This window comes from Prionailurus bengalensis, chromosome D4, assembly GCF_016509475.1.
Source record: "Prionailurus bengalensis isolate Pbe53 chromosome D4, Fcat_Pben_1.1_paternal_pri, whole genome shotgun sequence".
Taxonomy (NCBI): domain Eukaryota; kingdom Metazoa; phylum Chordata; class Mammalia; order Carnivora; family Felidae; genus Prionailurus; species Prionailurus bengalensis.
Window position 1 is genome coordinate 57722683 of NC_057359.1, and position 18695 is coordinate 57741377.

The 18695-nt window shown below is 46.3% G+C and overlaps 1 protein-coding gene across 2 annotated transcripts in view; it reads left to right on the plus strand.

Moving 5' to 3' along the window:
• The window catches only part of SPAAR (small regulatory polypeptide of amino acid response), a 36214-nt gene extending 34321 nt beyond the window's left edge, over positions 1–1893 (plus strand). For both annotated transcript variants that reach the window (XR_006294878.1, XM_043565079.1), the window contains one exon: positions 406–1893. Coding sequence is in view for 1 of the 2 variants with exons in the window: in XM_043565079.1 (XP_043421014.1) it covers positions 724–951 (228 nt within the window). In the remaining variant the exon portion in view is untranslated. The remainder of the gene's footprint in view (positions 1–405) is intronic.
• Positions 1894–18695: the final 16802 nt, after the last annotated feature.

The following is an 18695-nucleotide window of genomic DNA, read 5'->3' on the forward strand; positions in this document are numbered from 1 at the left end:
GTGAATCACTGAAGGGGTTTGGATCCTGCCCTATCTAGATAGTGCTCTCCCACCCCATGCAGAAAAGGATGCCAAGTGAAAGGGACCACAGCCCCCTGCCAAAGGCCCCATGGCCCTTGTGGTGACCTGGCAGTGCCTCCGCCCCGACCTGGCACAGAGCCTTTCTCCCCACCTGCGTTCCTGCCCCTGCTCAGGTCCAGGAGCTCAGGAGGCATCGGATAGGCTGATTCAAGGACTGGCCCAAGGTTTCTCCAGGGGCGGAGCCCAGGCTCATCCGGGGTCCGCAGGAGGCGGAGTATCTTTTCTTTTGTCTGAGAAGACAAACTCTTGAAATCTGTAGGCGTCACCAGGGGGCAGGGTTGGCAATGTTTCCTCTGAGCAAAGTCTTCTGTTCCTTCTTTCCAGCCCCTCCAAGTCCAGGAAGTCTTGTGCTCACATCTTTCAGGACAGCTCTTCTTCCAGAAGTCGCCAGCGGAGTTGACCACAGTTCTTGGAATCCAGACCAGAGGCTTAGAAAACAATAACAGAGACCCACCGAGGTCTGAGTAGCACCATGCGGGGTGCCCCATGGCCCAGAAGGGCCGTGACCCAGGGCCTCAGACCAGCATCCGCTTAGGAGACCACAAGGAGAGCGGCTGGAAGAGCAGAGTGCCTGCCACCACCGAGGGCACCCTGTTTTGAATGGGGAGCTAGGGCTCAGCCGGTCATCTGCCACGTGGGGCCATGGAAACAGCAGTGATCGGAGTGGTGGCCGTGCTGTTTGTGGTCACCGTAGCCATCACCTGCATCCTGTGCTGCTTCAGCTGTGACTCAAGGACCCAGGATCCTCAGGGGGGCCCCGGCCACAGCTTTACAGTAGCCACGTTTTGCCAGGAGGCTTCTTTCTTCACGGGGCCAGGTCACCATGCCCAACCAGTGGTGGGTGCCCGGGACTTCTGGACCTTCATGTGAGGCCTGACAGTCCCCAGGATTTGTTCTGCTGGTGGGTCAGATTCACTCGTCACCCAGCGAGCCTTCCCCGGTGTCCTACTCTTCCAATGCTGCATTCCTGTCCTTCCCTGCCTCTATTCTGCAAGCTCCCCGTCCCATCCCATCTCACTTTGCTGTGCCCTCCAGCCTGGGAGATCCGCAGCGTTGGGACCAGACGGAATTCAGCTTGGACCCCTGAGAGCTCAGCCGGACCCTTCCCACAGGATGGGGCTTAGGAGAGGCCTGAAGAGTGACTGCTGGGCAGTGTCAGATTGCACGGTGAGCCAGCTCTTCTGATTTACATGGGGGACTGAGATGTCACTGGAATTTATTGTAAACAGAGTGCTGGTTCACTCAGGTTACCCCGGGATGCCTGTGACACTGGTTCTCTTGCCACCAGAGGAAACAGCGAGCTCAAGTAGACATTTTTATGTTTTTATCTCCCTTCTGATTGAGTCGTTTTGTTACTTGCAAGTGCACATTGCAAAGAACCTGATGCCGAGAATTGTCTCCTGCCAGTTGCCTGAATCAGCCCTGAGATCCTGAAACCAAAGGGCTGCTTCCTGGGAACACAGGATTTATTTTATGATTGAAAATGTATACCCCTTCATAGAGGTCTCAAGAATCAACAGAAAAGAATCAAGGTCAAGAATCAAGAGGAAAAAGAAAGTCACAGCAAGAACAAGATGTTTTCTTAACAGCAACGCCAGAAAGAAGACTTTGAAACATACTTTGAGACTTTCTTACTATATTCTTATAGGTCACTTCTACTCTCAGAGAATGTAAGTGACTTCCATCACTTAGGAATGATAGAAAAATCATGAGCTTCAAGATAATTCCAAATACGTTAAAATGTTGTGTTACATTGAGAGCATGTAACAAAGCTCTTGTTTTCATCACAAATAAAGACATGCTCAGTTTTCATTAAAAGAAAATCTGTTTTCTCTGTAGCAGGAAATGAAGGCTGTGCCAGGTTTAGAATATGGTTTGAAGGACGCAAACTTCTGGCTCTCCTGGCTCATACATCTCCATCCTGCCTTGAATGGATGCCTCTCCTAGGACCTGCTTATTGAGGAGGGAAAAACTGACCCTGACAGGGGTCTGGCCTCTACGGGTAACTAGACAGGCCATCTTGGCCTTGTGGCTGCCGCAGGAAGGGCTCTCAGAGAGAGGCTTGGGGCTGTAGAGGTGCAGAGGGGGAAGGGGCCAGGGGGAGAGGCTGGTGGAGAGGGATGGAGCAGGGGAGCACGGGGAAGGGAGAGGCACTGACTGCCCAGGAACGGGAGCTCCTGGGAAGCTTGTCTTGGTCACTCTGGACCTGAAAGCCCCCAAACAGGGTCTTCGTAGATGCACGTGGAAGGAAACCGGCTGCAAAGAGGACCCAGAGACTGAGTGAAGGGAACTGTTGCAGGTTGTGTTCTCCTCAAATGAACACGGAGACAAAGTTTGGGGTTTATAGGGATCATTATCCATGAGGGGAAGGAGGAGAGTGCAGGATTAGAGGAAAAGGTCAAATTATGAGGCAGGACCTTGATATGTGCCTCCTACCTCTGCTCAGTCTCTGAGTGCTAGCGGCCCCCCTTCCCTGTCCCCTAAGGTTCAGCCTCAGGCAGAGCAGCTCTGCAGCTGAGGCTGCCCCTGAATCCTTCCTTGAGGGGGTCCTGGGTGGTGCATCTCTAAAGAGCTCAGTAGGGGCCTGTTCTCAGAGGTTCCCAGGTATGAGAGGTGGGCAAGCATGTCTAGACACAAAGATATACCCGGGCATGGAAGCTCCAGGTGGGCAGAGACAGCAGTGCAAGGCCTGGGAAGGGAGAAAAGTAAGCCTTGGTCTCTCTCTGCCCTCCAGCAAAGTAAGCTCTGTTCCAGGTCAGGTGACGTTCAGCTGGACCCAGGTATCAAGACCCCAGGCCCAGAGCTCTGTCCCTGTGCTCATGGTCACAACCTCGCTGGGTCAGTGGAAGGAGGGTCTGCAGGCTGGAATCACATGACTCTGAAAACAAAGCAACGGTAGGAAGCTTGACCTCACTCTGCAGGTGATGGGCATCATATCAAGCCCTGAGTTTTCCTCATTTGTTCACTTGCTAATCTACCCACCTATCTAACCACTATCCATCCATCCGTTCATCCATCTGTCCATCCACCCACCTACCCCTCCATCTACTCACTGAGTCTTCCTCCCTCACTTACTCATGCATGTGCTTATTCATTCTGTCACTTGTTCTCTTATTTAGTCAGTCATTCACTCCTCTATTCAATAAGCACTGGCTGGGCACCAACTGTGTACCAGGCCGTGCCCAGGGAACACGGGGGTCAACAAGATGTGGTCCCAGCAGTTGGTGAACCCCCAATTTACTGATCTGGACAAGGCTGCAAATAACACAATCGGGTGCTCAGGGGAGGGAGAGCGGGGAGACCCAGGGAAACCTGGGAGGAGGGGCCCTTGAGCTAGACTTGCAGAAAAGAGGGCACTTCAACAAGGAGAATTTGGGAGAGGGTGTTCCAGGGGGAGCAGCACGAGTGGACATTCAGAGAGCTTGTGGCGGCAGGGAGTAGGCAGTTCGGCCGGGAGGAGGTGAGGACAGCTAGCTCCTAGAGAAGGAAGCACTTCTTGTCACACCTGACCAGCATGTTTCTGGGTAACAGAGGACAAAGGCAACAAAGAGGCAGCCTTGCTTGTCAGGCTGGGCAGGTACGGTCTTTCCTATGTGTGCTTGTGCGCACACCGCCCCCGCCCCCCCCCCCCCGCCCCCAGCTTTGCAATCTGCTGTTACTACAGAGGAGCATCGGGTCCTGCAGTAGGATCTAAAGAGAGAAGGGCTTTAGAGACTCTGGGCAAGCCCAGCTTCGAGTGGAGCTGGGCTCGAGGGTGTGGGAGAAGCTGTCCCAGAGATCAGGGAGTTTGAGAAGAGAAGGCAGTCAAGGCCAACCACTGTGGAGCAGGCTGATGAGGAGGAGGTAAAGAAGGGACAGCACGGTGGGAAGCACATGGGGTAGAGAAGCAGGGAGTAGGGTTACCATATTTAGCAAGTAAAAATGCAGGACATCCAGTCAATTTTAATTTCAGATAGACAAAAAAAAAAAAAGCATAAGTATGTCCCATGCAATATTTGGGACATACTTATACTAAAACATTATTTGTTGTTTGAGAGTTTATTTTAACTGGTGTCCTGTATTTTATCTGGCAAAGGAGAAAGTGGTTCTCAGGGAGGGTGAGTCACCTGGTTGGAAGAACTGTTTGGGGTGGGGGTGGGGCAGCTGGCAACCGTGAGCACAGAGAAGAGACCTTGGATTTTGCAACATGAGGGTTGATAGTGACCTTGGTGAGAACAGTTTGAGTGGAGTGAAGGGAGCAACTTGCACAGTGGTGTGTGTGTGTGTGTGTGTGTGTGTATGTGTATGCATAAGGGCAGTTGAATCAGTGGGAACTGAGGAAGGGGAGGTCACAGTTGAAGATAATTTGAAGGGAAGAAGAGCGATATATTTCTTTATTTTTATTTTTTATTTTCTAAAATTTACATCCAAGTTAGTTAGCATATAGTGCAGGATGATCTCAGGAGTAGATTCCTTAGTGCCCCTTACCCGATTAGCCCATCGTCCCTCCCACAACCCCTCCAGTAACCCTCAGTTTGTTCTCCATATTTATGAGTCTCTTCTGTTTTGTCCCCCTCCCTGTTTTTATATTATTTTTGTTTCCCTTCCCTTATGTTCCTCTGTTTTGTCTCTTAAAGTCCTCATATGAATGAAGTCATATGATTTTTGCCTTTCTCTGACTAATTTCACTTAGCATAATACCCTCCAGTTCCATCCATGTAGTTGCAAATGGCAAGATTTCATTCTTTTTGATTGCCAGGTAATACTCCATTGTGTATATATATATACCACATCTTCTTTATCCATTTATCCATCGATGGACATTTGGGCTCTTTCCATACTCTGGCTATTGTTGATAGTGCTGCTGTAAACATGGGGGTGCATGTGTCCCTTCGAACCAGCACACCTGGTATCTCATGGGTAAATGCCTAGTAGTGCAATTGCTGGGTCATAGGGTAGTTCTATTTTTAGCTTTTTGAGGAACCTCCATACTGTTTTCCAGACTGGCTGCACCAGCTTGCATTCCCACTAACAATGCAAAAGAGATCCTCTTTCTCTGTATCCTCACCAACATCTGTTGTTGCCCGAGTTGTTAGTGCTGACCATTCTGACAGGTATGAGGTGGTATCTCATTGTGGTTTTGATTTGTATTTATTTCCCTGATGATGAGTGATGTTGAGCATTTTTTCATGTGTCGGTTGGCCATCTGGATGTCTTCTTTGGAGAAGGGTCTATTCATGTCTTTTGCCCATTTCTTCACTGGATTATTTGTTTTTTGGGTGTTGAGTTTGAGAAGTTCTTTATAGATTTTGGATACGAACCCTTTATCTGATATGTCATTTGCAAATATTTTCTCCCATTCTGTTGGTTGCCTTTTAGTTTTGCTGAAAGAGTGATATATTTTGACCAGAGTGGCAGCACCCTGAGGGAGAGCTGATTATTAATTTTGGGAATGGGCGGGAGGTTGAGCAGGAGCTGAGCAAGGAAGATCGGACAGGGAGACACTAACTGCACACCGGCAAGGACAAGACCCATGGAAGGAGTCCCCAGGGTGGGCCTGGGAGTGGGAGCTCAGGAAGGGGGTCAGAGGGTCCAGGGCTGGGTGGTGGGGTATGGGGATGAGATGAAGGCTGCCTGCTTTGCCTGGGGTGGGGGAGGGGAGAAGGGAGTTGAGCGAGTTGTGCCAGATGGTTTTCTCAGCGAAGCGAAGTGGGAGCATCTGCTCAAAGATGAGTATAGGGTAGCTGGGAGTAAGGACAGTGTGGCATGATGACCCGGAAAAGGGAGGAGCAGCTCCTACAGTCCTCCATGCGTGTGGAGCACGTGGGTGCAACAGTGTGTGGGGGGGATGTGACGTGAGGCAGAGTATGTGTGTGGTGTGTGAACGTGTGCCGTGTGGCATGGGTGTGTACGTGTGTGAGGTGCATGTTGTGTGTGTGTGTGTGTTGTATACTGGCCCAGGTGCCCCCCATCTTCTGCCCAGCGCCTAAGAAGAGGGCAGGAAACATCTGTCTCCCAGGGGAGGGGTGGCTGCGCGGGGACAGTCACAGGCTGGCACTAGAATGCTAGCAAAGCAGGGGTGTTTATCTGGTGTCAGCAAGGGAAGGGGCTGCTTACACTCACCCGGGAAATCTGAGGCAGAGCCTCACGTGAACCCAGTTTCCAAATCCAGTGTCTCTGCAGTCCTCCTCCTCCTCCTCCTCCTAGTTCCTCTGCATTGGACTTGGCTGTGCCCGAGGCACTCTGCTTTCCGTCAGCTCCTCAGTGCTCACAGCTGCCCCATCACCTCCGTTTTGTACTTGAGGATCCTGAGCTGCCCACTGGGAGGCACTTGGAACCAATGCCTTCCAGCAGTGCTGGGCGGGAACCCTCGGGAGTAAAGCCCAAGTCCTTTCCCTCCACAAATGGGGTCTGCCTCCAGCCGACTCACAGCAGACCCATTTCATATATTCCGAATGAAGGGGAGGTCAGGGCACCTGGGGATCTGATTTGCCCAGGGTTTCCCTGGACAGAAGCCTTACACGTGGATTTCCCTGGATATCTGACTTCGGAGAAGAAAGGGGGCCTTTGCCTGACACAGTTTTAATAAGCAGCCTCTGGGACCTCACCCTGATGAACCTCTGTGGAGGCCTGGACTTCCGGGCTAACGGACCTCCGCCAGGAGCCAGCCCACCACAGCCTCCCTCCCTGAGGCCTCACACCTGCAGAGGGCCGGGACTGTGCCTCTCCACACACACATTTCCCTCACCTTCTGGAGCTCCTCTCCCAGCTCCACCCAAGGGCAAAGGGCAGGGGAAACCCAGCTCATTCCACCCCTCCCCTCCTAGCCCTGCCCTCCCCACCCCCCACACTGGCCCAGACTCCGTTTCTGGGTTGTGCAGCAGAGGTGAGGATTCTGTCCTGTTTTGTCTAGAGGATGTCTGCAAGTGAGCAGGAAGTTCCTCTGAACCCAGCTATCCGGAGGGGCTCACCCCTGCCCTGCTTTTTCTGCACATTCTTGGCCCTGCAACCAGGGGGGTGTTTCTCTCTGGGACAGGCTGGATTCTGGAGTTAGTAGGCCATGAAATAACATGTTTTCCGGAAAAGTACCTTCCTTAGAGGAAACCACTTGTTCCAAGGAATAGAAAAGGGTCATTGTGCCTTGCCAGGTCCCCTCTCTCCCTAGGACATGACACTTGAAAAAAAAATCAGACACAACTAGACGCACCTACACACAGATGTGTTTGTCTGGTTCATTTGTAATAGTGTAAAGTTAGAAGCAGCCTATTCGGGAGAGGGCTGATCCAGCAAATCCTAGCACAGCCTTAACATGGAACACAGGCTCGAAAACCATAAGGTACATTCAAACTCATTAACATGAAAGGACATTTGTCATGTATCAGTGAGTAAGAAATGGAGTAAATTAGAGAACTACACATGTGCCGTGTGTAAAATTGTGTTTTTGAGAAAATACACTTGGCTGCATCATGGAGGAGCAGGACACGCCCAGGTGTTGACTAGTGATTGTCTCTGGGGGAGGGGGACCGTTTGTAGGGTTTCAAATGTTTTCCCTTTTTGTTTATCTGTGTTTCCTGCAATGAATGGTTTGCTTTTGAATAAGAGAAACAAGAACCAAAGAAAAAGGAATAAAATTTATTTTTTTAAATGTTTATTTTTTAGAGAGAGAGACAGAGCATAAGTGGGGGGGGGGACACACAAAGAGAGAGAGGGAAACAGAATCCGAAGCAGACCCCAGGCTCTCAGCCATCAGCACAGAGCCCGACATGGGGCTCACACCCACAAACTGTGAGATCATGACCTGAGCTGAATCGGACACTTAACCAACTGAGCCACCCAAGAGCCCCTAAAATTTATTTTTTCAATTATAATATAAACCAACTCCAATCTGAGTGGAGATCCAAAACCATAGTCAAACACAGACATAGCAATAGTAACAAATTCTTAGGACAGACACACAGACAGGGATAGACACACACACACCTCTTCTGCCTCATTCGCATGGGTAGGGTGGGCAAGCCTGGGGAGTAGGGGCATGGTTGTTAAGTTTCCAGAAAATGCCGGGATCTGGGTGTGAAGGTCACTGTCAGAAGTTCTGGGCCCGAGGGGTGTGTTTGGGTGGTGCAGTTTGTACAGGGGGTGTCCGGGGACTCGGCTTAGCCTACAGGAGAGGCCTGGCTGTCCACACATGCATCCTATGTCGGGAGACAGCATGTGGATCCTGGTCTTCGGCCGCAGAAACTGCCAAGACAACTAGTTCCCCCTCCCCCAGTGGTAGAGGAGATGACAGGGCCCTCGGCTAGGAGAGGCTTCCTTACCACCACTTAGGACTTCCAGGCCAAAGCCTTTCTGGCTGCCCAAAATCCCCACTTAGGTGGTGCATCATATAAAAAGGCCTCCTATCCCCAAGAATGTCTGAGATGCAGGCTCAGCAGCAGAGCCTCTGAGCCCCACCCTCCCTGGGACCTTTCCTCCTCCCCATGGTTGCTGCCTCTTTGTTGCCTTTGTCCTCTGTTACCCAGAAACATGCTGGTCAGGTGTGACAAGAAGTGCTTCCTTCTCTAGGAGCTAGCTGTCCTCACCTCCTCCCGGCCGAACTGCCTACTCCCTGCCGCCACAAGCTCTCTGAATGTCCACTCGTGCTGCTCCCCCTGGAACACCCTCTCCCAAATTCTCCTTGTTGAAGTGCCCTCTTTTCTGCAAGTCTAGCTCAAGGGCCCCTCCTCCCAGGTTTCCCTGGGTCTCCCCGCTCTCCCTCCCCTGAGCACCCGATTGTGTTATTTGCAGCCTTGTCCAGATCAGTAAATTGGGGGTTCACCAAGCGCTGGGACCACGTCTTGTTGACCCCCGTGTTCCCTGGGCAGGGGCTGGCACGTGGTCATCTGCAAGAGTAATTCCCCTTTGGGTATAATATGACATATTCACAGGTTTCGGGGATTAGGACGTGGACATTTTTGGGAGACCATTTTTATACCTACCACGGATACCAAGAGCCTGAAGGTGAGAACAGAGCCCACACAGGAGCCTTGTAAGGAGTTTAGATGTATGAGTTTAGATGAGAAAGATCCCTCTGGGGCCCAGGTGGGCAGCGGTGGGGTTAAGGACAGGGAGACCAGGCAGAGGACATTACAGGGGTAAAGCCTGTGCTTTTGACTTCATATGCTTCTGCATTGTTGGAATTTATTTGAACGAGTGTTGCTTTTTATTACATGTAAAAATATTTTTTTAAAGATGGTGCAAAGGTTAAGAAAAGCAAACTTAGCTGCTACTGTTCAGAAAATAGCTGTTATTTCCAAAAAGAGCTCTCTCCGGGCTGAGGAATGCTGGAGCTCCACTTAGCAGGAACATTCCGGACGCAGACGAACAAAACTGATTCCTGTTTCTGTGTGAGCTCAGCTGGGGAATGAGGAGCATGAATCCTCACGGAAATGTGGTCATCCAAGACCTCCTGGCCTTTAACAGATGTAACAGTTCCGAAGATCTGAAGTTCAGAGTGGGGACCTGACACATTCCTCTACATTTTGTGGCAGTGCCAGACTGAAATGCAACTTTCTGGCCCCCATTTCAGTGAACTTTGAACTTGCACACAATTCACACTCCCCTTTTTATAATCCATGACTTTCACGTGAGGAATATGATTTTCTGTGTTCTACTGCCTGATCCTAACTAGGTGTAGAATGATTCTACTTTAAACCCAAGGTCTTGTTTCCATCTTGACGCTCTAGCTCTTAAAAGGGACAGGCACCGGCAGACAGTCCAGAAAAGCGGCCAGGATGTATGGAGTCTGGGGTTTCAGTCCTTGCTCTCTCCCTCGGGCTCACATTAGAAAGGTTGTATCAGGTGTGTGGATGGCCTCTCTGTGTCCGGCTCCTAACCCTCTACAAGCTGTCCCAGGTTTGCAAAGCTCTCCTGCAGCATTGTCTCAAGTGTCTCCCACAACACAGGAGAACAGCATGAGCTGCAATGAACTTGCAATTTACAAGTGAGGAAACCAAGACAGAAACCTATGAGATCCGCCCCAAGTCACTCAGCAATTCGGTTGCAATGTACAGGACAGAATTGCATCTCCTTATTCTGTCTCCTTCAGCCAGAGCTTCCTTTTATATCTGTTGTATTTTCTGTTTCCAAGGTAGACTTGTTTGATGATAAAGATGGGCTGCTTGACAAAGTTTGAAAATCAGTGATCCAGAGTAATGTTTCCAAATTTCCAACTGATGCTAATATTCAGTAGCCAAGATTAACAAATTGCAATTTCCAGGAATTCTCAAGATTTCTGAAATCATAAATCATTCCACATTTTTCATAATACTTATCTACATGCTTTTAAATGAGTGACCATAATAATAAACCGTGAATAATTTTCTGATAGTATGATGCTGAAAGTTCCAGAAGTTTTCAGTGAATAACACGATTTTATATTATTATCATGAACCAATATACTGTGACAAGATTATTTTAATAACATGTAAAACAGATCTCTACCTGATACAGACACTGGGTATATAGAAAGTGATAAAAGGAAGGGAATGGTAACAACACAAAATCAATGCCAAATAAAATCACTTGAAAATGGAAAGAGAATACCACAAATATTTGATATTTAAAAGTTATCATTTACAAAATGAACTTTAATTTTTTTTTTCAACGTTTATTTATTTTTGGGACAGAGAGAGACAGAGCATGAACGGGGGAGGGGCAGAGAGAGAGGGAGACACAGAATCGGAAACAGGCTCCAGGCTCTGAGCCATCAGCCCAGAGCCCGACGCGGGGCTCGAACTCACAGACCGCGAGATCGTGACCTGGCTGAAGTCGGACGCTTAACCGACTGCACCACCCAGGCGCCCCTACAAAATGAACTTTAAAAACACAAAGCATAAATTGTTCCACCTGATAGTCTTGATATTTGCTTTGAGACAAGTGTTCCAGATGTAGAAAATTTTCTTTCATTTTGCCTTAATGTTGGTTGAATTAAGACTGTGTCCCAAATGTCTTCGAGTTTAGGGTACATGTTGTTTCAGAGAAGTTTATTTCCTTTTTTAATGATAAACCATGTTTCTCTGCTGGCCTTAGTCTTGATTTTGCTGTTGAAGTCAATATTGCTGTTGCCCATTCAGACTCCCGAGTAGTTTCTGATTTCCTGTTGGAGTGTTTGACAACAGCAATCACGTCGTATTCTTTTTGCCTCTCTCCTGTTGAGTATTAACAAATAACTGTAGCATAGTGAATACTCAAACACTTGGAAATGCCAGCCATCATTATTGGGAAAAATTACATTAACATTCAAACCCACTAGGAAGATTAATAACATTATGTAAAAATTGCTTATTGAAATTGCCAATAGAAGGACTTATTTGGCCTCAAAATTTGTTATTTTTTCTAACACCACTCATAGGACTCCTATAAGTATCTGATGTGTATAAAGTTACTAATATTTTATTTGTAAAAATGACTTACTGTTAGCAGCAGACCAGTCCACAAACACACACTTGGAATTAGTATATGCTGGTAAACCAACTCTCTGGGGGCAAAATAAAAGCCCTGATATATAGCACTTGCCAGTGTCTGAGGGGAGGTATAAATACTCCCACCATGGTCAATTTCAAGCTACCAATGTGATGTCACTGAGCGTTGGAAAGAGATGCACACAACCGGCCCTCTGGAGCCTGTGCAAACCGGCTCCCTTACACCGCTGCTTATGACGTGGCAACAGCTGCAGTCAAGTCCTGTGATTCTTCCACTCAGGAACTGTCTACCTTAATTCTCCAATGCATGCTTCAGTGTTTTCTACGCTTGCTTCTGATTTGACATCAGTGGATTCATTTGTGTGAGTGTGTGTGTGTGTGTGTGTGTGTGTGTGTGTTTAAGCAGGCTTCATGCCCATTAGGGAACCCAATGTAGGGCTTGAACTCACAACCCTGAGATCAAGACCTGAGCTGAGATCAAGCGATGCTTAACTGACTGAGCCACCCAGGCGCCACGATATCAGTGGATTCCTTTGAACTAGTGACATCTCTATGTTGATCGTTAAGGTTTTTTGGTTGTTGTTTTGGTTTGTTTTTTGTTTTTCTATCCTAAAATTTTTTTAGTTTTATTTTTTCAGAGTAAAATATAAACACAACAACCAGTCCTTGAATTGATAAAGTAAATCTTTTTTAAAACTTGAAGAATAGTTGAGATTTATAATTATTATAAGTTTATTTATTTATTTTGAGAGAGAGAGAGAGCAGGGGAGGGGCAGAGAGAGAGGGAGAGAGAGAATCCCAGGCAGGTTCCACGCTGTCAGCACAAAGCCTAATGCAGGCCTCAAACTCATGAACCGTGAGATCATGACCTGAGCCAAAATCAAGAGTTGGACACTTAACCAATTGAGCCACCCAGGTGCCCCTAGTTGACATTTATTTTGTTAGTTTCAGGTGTATAACATAGTGATTCAACAATGATCTATATTACAGAATGCTCACCACAGTAAGTTATTACACAGTTATTACACCACGCAGTTATTACAATATTACTGACTCTATTCCCTATGCTGTACTTTTCATCCCCATGACTTAACTCATTTTATAACTGGGAGTTTGTACCTCTTAATCCCCTTCCCCTGGTTTGCCCCTCCCCCACTCTATCATTAAGTTTTAATTCTCATGGGAGAAAACTTTTCCCAGTTTTTCTAGATTTCTCAACTTATTTTAATGAGGATTTGGGCTTCGGAAAAACATAACATTTCTGAGAAATGCTGGGAAGGAATTCTTGCACAGAAATGCTAATCGAGAAGATCTGAGTTAAAAAACCCATTTGCTTGAATGATCATGATTCCACTGGATACATATTTTTTTGGTCCCAATTTTGCCCACAGGTCATTAATCTTATTTTAGGGGATTTTAATTGTGGGATCCTATTCAATTTGGTGTCAAGTTTAGTGCTTTTGCAGAGAGGCTGACCACCAGGGTTGGGTCATTCATTAATCATTGGACCTTGTTGTGTCTGATCTCGGGCACATGTGGCGCAAGCTGGTTGTCAGCAGTTAGTTGTCCCCCAGTCTCAGTTTCCCCTTCCTTTTTTTTGAAAATTTTATTTATTTTGAGGGAAAGAGTGAGGGAGGGGCAGTGAGAGAGGGAGAGAGTCCTAAACAGACTCTATGCTGTCAGCACAGAGCCCCACATGGGGCTCGAACTCAACGAACTGTGAGATTATGACCTGAGCCGAAACCAAGAGGCAGCTGCTTAACCGACTGAGCTAGCGGGGCGCCCCTCTGCCTTCTTCCTTATTATTAGAAAAGGGACAGCAACAACATGGCGTCCATTGGATCTAGGAATGACCAGTGGAAGTGGTGTGCAACTTCTGGGGAATGTCCTGAAGTAGAGAAGGAGTACTGTTCTTTGCCTTTCTGCCTTCCATCCGGCCAGAATGTGGATGTAATGACTGGAGAAAGTCACACTGGACAGTAAAGTGACCTTGGAATGGAAGCCCCGCATGGTGGAACAACAAGGTAGAAGGAGCCTAGGTTTCTGGTATTGTGGGGGCACCATGCCTTGCCTACTTCCAGACTTGTACACCAGAGGGAAATAAACCATCTTATCTAAACCGCTGTTGATAATGAGGTTTCTATCACTCTCAGCTGGAACAAATGAAACAGCATACTAACCCACTTTTTTTCTTCCTATTGAAAGCACAGCCCACTAGTAAGAGGCTAAGAAAGGTCAGTAATGGAGTAAGACCAATGAAAGACCTCAGCATTATTCAGAGACTCAGGAGGCGTCTGGGAGGATGTTTTACCTAAAGGTATGGATGATATAATTTGTAATATAGGAGGCTGTGGCTCCCTGGGTGCTTGCTGAGGGGTTGCCAAGAAGATAGACACGTAAGTAAACTTCTGTGCTGCTCTGAGCTGGTTAGCCTGGGAAAAGAAGTTTTCAGACTTCTGATTCTTCTTCACAGGATCTATTCACAAATGTCTGATCTTAACTTTGTAGCAACCAGAGCCCTGGAAGGCATAGAATGTACTTTATTGACAGCCGGCTGGGAGTGTTAAGTACCAGCTGAAGACCTAGGGGGTTCAACCCGGGGAAAAGATTAGGGGAGGTGGATGGTGGGGATCTGAGAGCCACTTTCACACATCAGAATAAAAAAGAGATTAGGCATCTTCTTGGAGACTCCCAGTCCCAAACCAGGACCCGTGGTGGAGGGTGCAAATTCTGCCCTAAGTTACAGGGAAGCCTTTCTCCCAGGGCTGGAAAGAGGTGGACGAGGGGAGTGCCTCTCCTCGGTTGTGGGTATTAAAGCAGAGGTTGTTGCAGAAAGGATTCGTTAACTGAGCAGAGCTCCTGAATTCCAGTCTCCACATTGGTGCCTGTCCATAAAGCTTTCCAGGTCTGAGGAAAGGAAACAGGGTGGTGCATTTTTTATAAAGCTAAATATTTGCAACTTTAAGTACACTTCCTTTATTCTGAGATTATGTTCTTTATTAGTTTTGTTTTTATTATTCTGAGATCGTGTTCTATTTTGGGGGTGCTAAAATGTTTTTTTGTTGTTAGATAGCAGGTGGTATTTGTTGTTATTTAACATCCTCAATCAACAAAATCAAATATTGACTCCATGTAAGTCTCCATCAAAAAAAAAAAAAGATTTGCATGACTGTGAAATCTGGAAATCTGGTAACCACTGGCAAGATGGACCATACGACCCTCAGATGGTCTTGGAGTTGACCTTTCAAGGAACTGTAGTTTATATGAGTGGCCACTAGATGACACCCTTGTCTATTTCCAGCAATTACATAATTTCATCATGCGCATAGAGAAATAAGAAATGGTATCCACTTGCCTTAAAATAGATAAAGTATTCATTTTTCCACACGTCACTACTTTGTATAAACACTAATTTTTTATTAGCATTTGAAAACAAAACTAATTTTCAAGGTTCTGTTCTTAAAATTGAAATGATTACTTTCCTAAATGCTCTCTTTAACTCTCCAGTGTTGTCAGAAATTTGGTCCACTTAAAACAAACTCTTTCTCTCAGTCAAGAGCCTTTTGTGAGCATCTCAACTACTGATGTCTTTATTCATGTGAGCAGGGACTACGTCATGTCCCCTAGAGCACACTAGATGTGCTGGACACATCTAGCACGATGCCACAGAAATATGATGCTAATAATCTCAGTTTGTCTAGTGGTTTACATTTTCCAATGCTCTTACAGTTTCCTCCCTCTCAGTGGGAATTCAAGTTCCAGAGAATGACCTTTTTTTGTTTTTTTGGCTTCTGCATTTCTCTCTCTCTCTTTTAAAATTTATATTCAAGTTGGTTAATATGTAGTGTAGTCTTGGCTTCAGGAATAGAACTCAGTTATTCAAGAGAATGACCTTTTCTTTGTCCTTCTAGTGACTCTAATGCACATTCTTCATAGTGAAAACTTTGTACCTCATTCATTAATTCAACAAATATTTATTTGAGCATGTTAGTTACTATAGCAATAAACACAGCAGATGAAGTCCATTCCCCCACGGAGTGGACATTCCAGTGGGAGATAGTCAATAAACAAACAAATGAAGAGATTGTTTGTCAGGTGGTAAAGAGTGCTATGGGGAAGAATAAAAGCTTAGGGGGACGGGAGGGTGTCCATCTTAGGTATGTAAAGAGGGGGCCTTTACGCAAAGACCTGAGTGATGTGAAGGACAACACAGTGTGATGATCTGGACAAAGAACATGCCAAGCCTTGTAACAGAATGGAACTGGGAAGTTTGACATCAAGAAAGGAGCTCAGAAGGATGTCGGCTGGAGGGGAGGCTGAAGAGGTAGACAGGACATAGACTGTGTGGGAATTGAGATTTTATTCCCAAATGTGACAAGGGGCCATTAGAGGGTTTTGAGCTGGGAAGAAGCATGCTTTGAAATGTGAAGAATGGCCTGCAGGGAAGCATGTGCACCAACTGAATCGGCTCCATTTGAATATATTTTGAAGGAGGCAAATATAACTCCCTGCTGCATTGGATGTAGAGGGCGGGGGAAGAGTCAATGAGGATGGTCCATAGGTTCTTGGGCTGAGTAACTAGGTAGGTGGTGGTGCCCTCATTTACTTAGATGGGGAAAAATGGGAATGGAACAAATTGGAAGAAGGGCACTGAGAAACTGAGAGGTACATTTTGGACTTACTAGATTTGAGGATTTATTATACATCCAAATACAGACGTCAAATAGGCAGGTGGTTATTCAAGTCTGGACTTTGGAGGATGGGTCGGGGCTGGCAAAGTGGCTGTGAGATCCATTCTTGTGGACCTCTGCTATCTGGGCAGCTTAGATACAACAGGGTCTTTTTAATTTGCTCCATTGACACTTAGAAATTTGGCATGATCAGGGTGCCTGGGCGGCTCAGTCGGTTGAGAATGTGACTCTTGATTTTGGCTCAGGTCATGATCTTGCAGGGGGATTGAGCCCTGTATTGGGCTCTGTGCTGATAGTGTGGAGCCTGCTTGGGATCCTCTCTCTCCCTTTCTCTCTGCCCCTCTCCCCCTCAAAATAAATATATAAACTTAAAAAATTAACAACAAAAAAAGAAATTTGGCATGATCTCATAATATCTTCACTGCATTTCAACTGGAATATTTAGTAAATTCTACATTTATCAAAGCTGTCAGACATAAGACCAATATGTTTCAAAACATACAAAGCATAGGGGTGCCTGGGTGGCTCAGTCAGTTGTGTCTGACATCGGCTCAGGTCATGATCTCGTGGTTCGTGAGTTTCAGCCCTGTGTTGGGTTCCATGGTGACAGCTCAGAGCCTGGAGACTGCGTCAGATTCTGTGTCTTTCTTTCTCTCTGCCCCTCCCCTGCTCATGCTCCCTCTCTCTCTCTCTCTCTCTCGCTCTCTCTCAAAAATAAACATTAAAAAATATTTTTACAAAGCATACAAATTTACAATTTTCTACACTTAATCTTAGCCAAAAGGCCGAGAAATGATTAAAGATTACAATTTTCTATTAAATTGACTTAACTAAGTTATAATTTAAAAGTTGCTTTGCTTCTGAATGATAGTTGTATCAACCTGAGAGAGCTTTCCTTGAGCTGCTGGTGAGACCAGCATGGTCCAGACAGAAGCAATCCCCTTCTAGGACTTAGTCTTAAGGAAATAATCAAAGAAGTAGATCAAGTTTTCTGAACAAAGATGTACATCTCATCATTATTTACAAGAAAAATATTGGAAAAATAATTGTTCATCAGTAAATGGCATATTCAATAACTGTGGCATATCATAAAATGGAAAATTATACACACTAAAGAGATGTCAACAAAGAGTTTTTGGTAACATGGTAGGGATGGTTATGCTATAAAATTAAATGAGTCACAAGCTACAAATGTACACATACAATATAATCTCAATTACATAAAAATATCTATGTGTAAAAATGAGCACAGGGAAATTACTTCACACTCTTTAGAGCAGCTAACCATAGGGGATGGAATCACCTCTTACAGTGCTTTGCTTTTGTCCAACCTTCCTACAATGGGCATGTGTTATTTTGTAGTCTGAAAAAAAAAATAAATCATTTGGATTGAAAACAATGAAAAAGAAATGGGAAAATAGAAAGAACTAGCATTGGCCTGGGAATCAGAAGGTAAGGATTTGGGACCAGAGTCCTGGCTGACCCTTTGAGCAGGGAAGAATTTATTCTTTCTTTGAGCCTCAGGTTTCTTACCTGCAAAATGTGGCTGGGAACCCAGCCTGTCTCCTTTCTGGAGTTGATGTGAAGATCTAGCAATTATGCCAGCAAAGGGGCTGATCTTACAGATTATGCCAGCAAAGACTGTAGGGTCAATGTCCTGCCTTTCCCACCAGTGCAGAGTTAGTGGGGGAAGGTAACTAAAGGGGAAGGGAAGTCCACAGACACAGTATCTCCTCTGAGCACTCTGTCCTGGCCCCAAGGAGTGGGTCTCCAGCGTCCACTGGATGTGGGCCCAGTCCTGACTCATTCATGCCTTAGAGCTTTGGTGGTAAGATGGAAGAGACCTCAGTGATCATCTGATAATAACACTTATTTTATGATTGTATTTATTGAAAATTTACAATGTCAGGCACTGTGATTGGTGCCTTTTACAAATTTTGTTCACCAGTTACACCCAACAAATATTTATTGCGCACATTCTATGTGTCCTACCTAACTCCATTTTTATGTGGCAGGATTTCTCCACTCCCTACCCCTTCTGTAGGGTCCATCACATATCAACTCCCTCTTTTGGAGACAGTAAGACTCATAGCAAGCTGGGTGGCAGGAGTTGACCAGGAGTTAACACAAGTTGAAGCACAGAAAGAGACAGAGACTTCCTTGGCATAATAATGTATACATGATATACTAAGAGACAACCTGGGCTGTGGTAAAAGCCTGACTGTCTCATGGGTTTTTGACCTTGAGGCTATACTTCATGACTTTTTGCCTTCATCTCCTTCATGTTCGTGCATTTCAAATTGTTTCTGTCTCCATCCAAGAGATAACAAGACGGCACTCAATGATCGATAACCAGGGACAGATGCAGGTGGCAAGGGGAGGCTCCAGTGGGAGGGGAGTGGGCGTGGTGCTTAAAGGAGCACAGAGATTGGGGGTAAAGGGGGAGGGAGTCTAGAGGTAAGAGGCCCCCAGGCAGTCTGAGGCA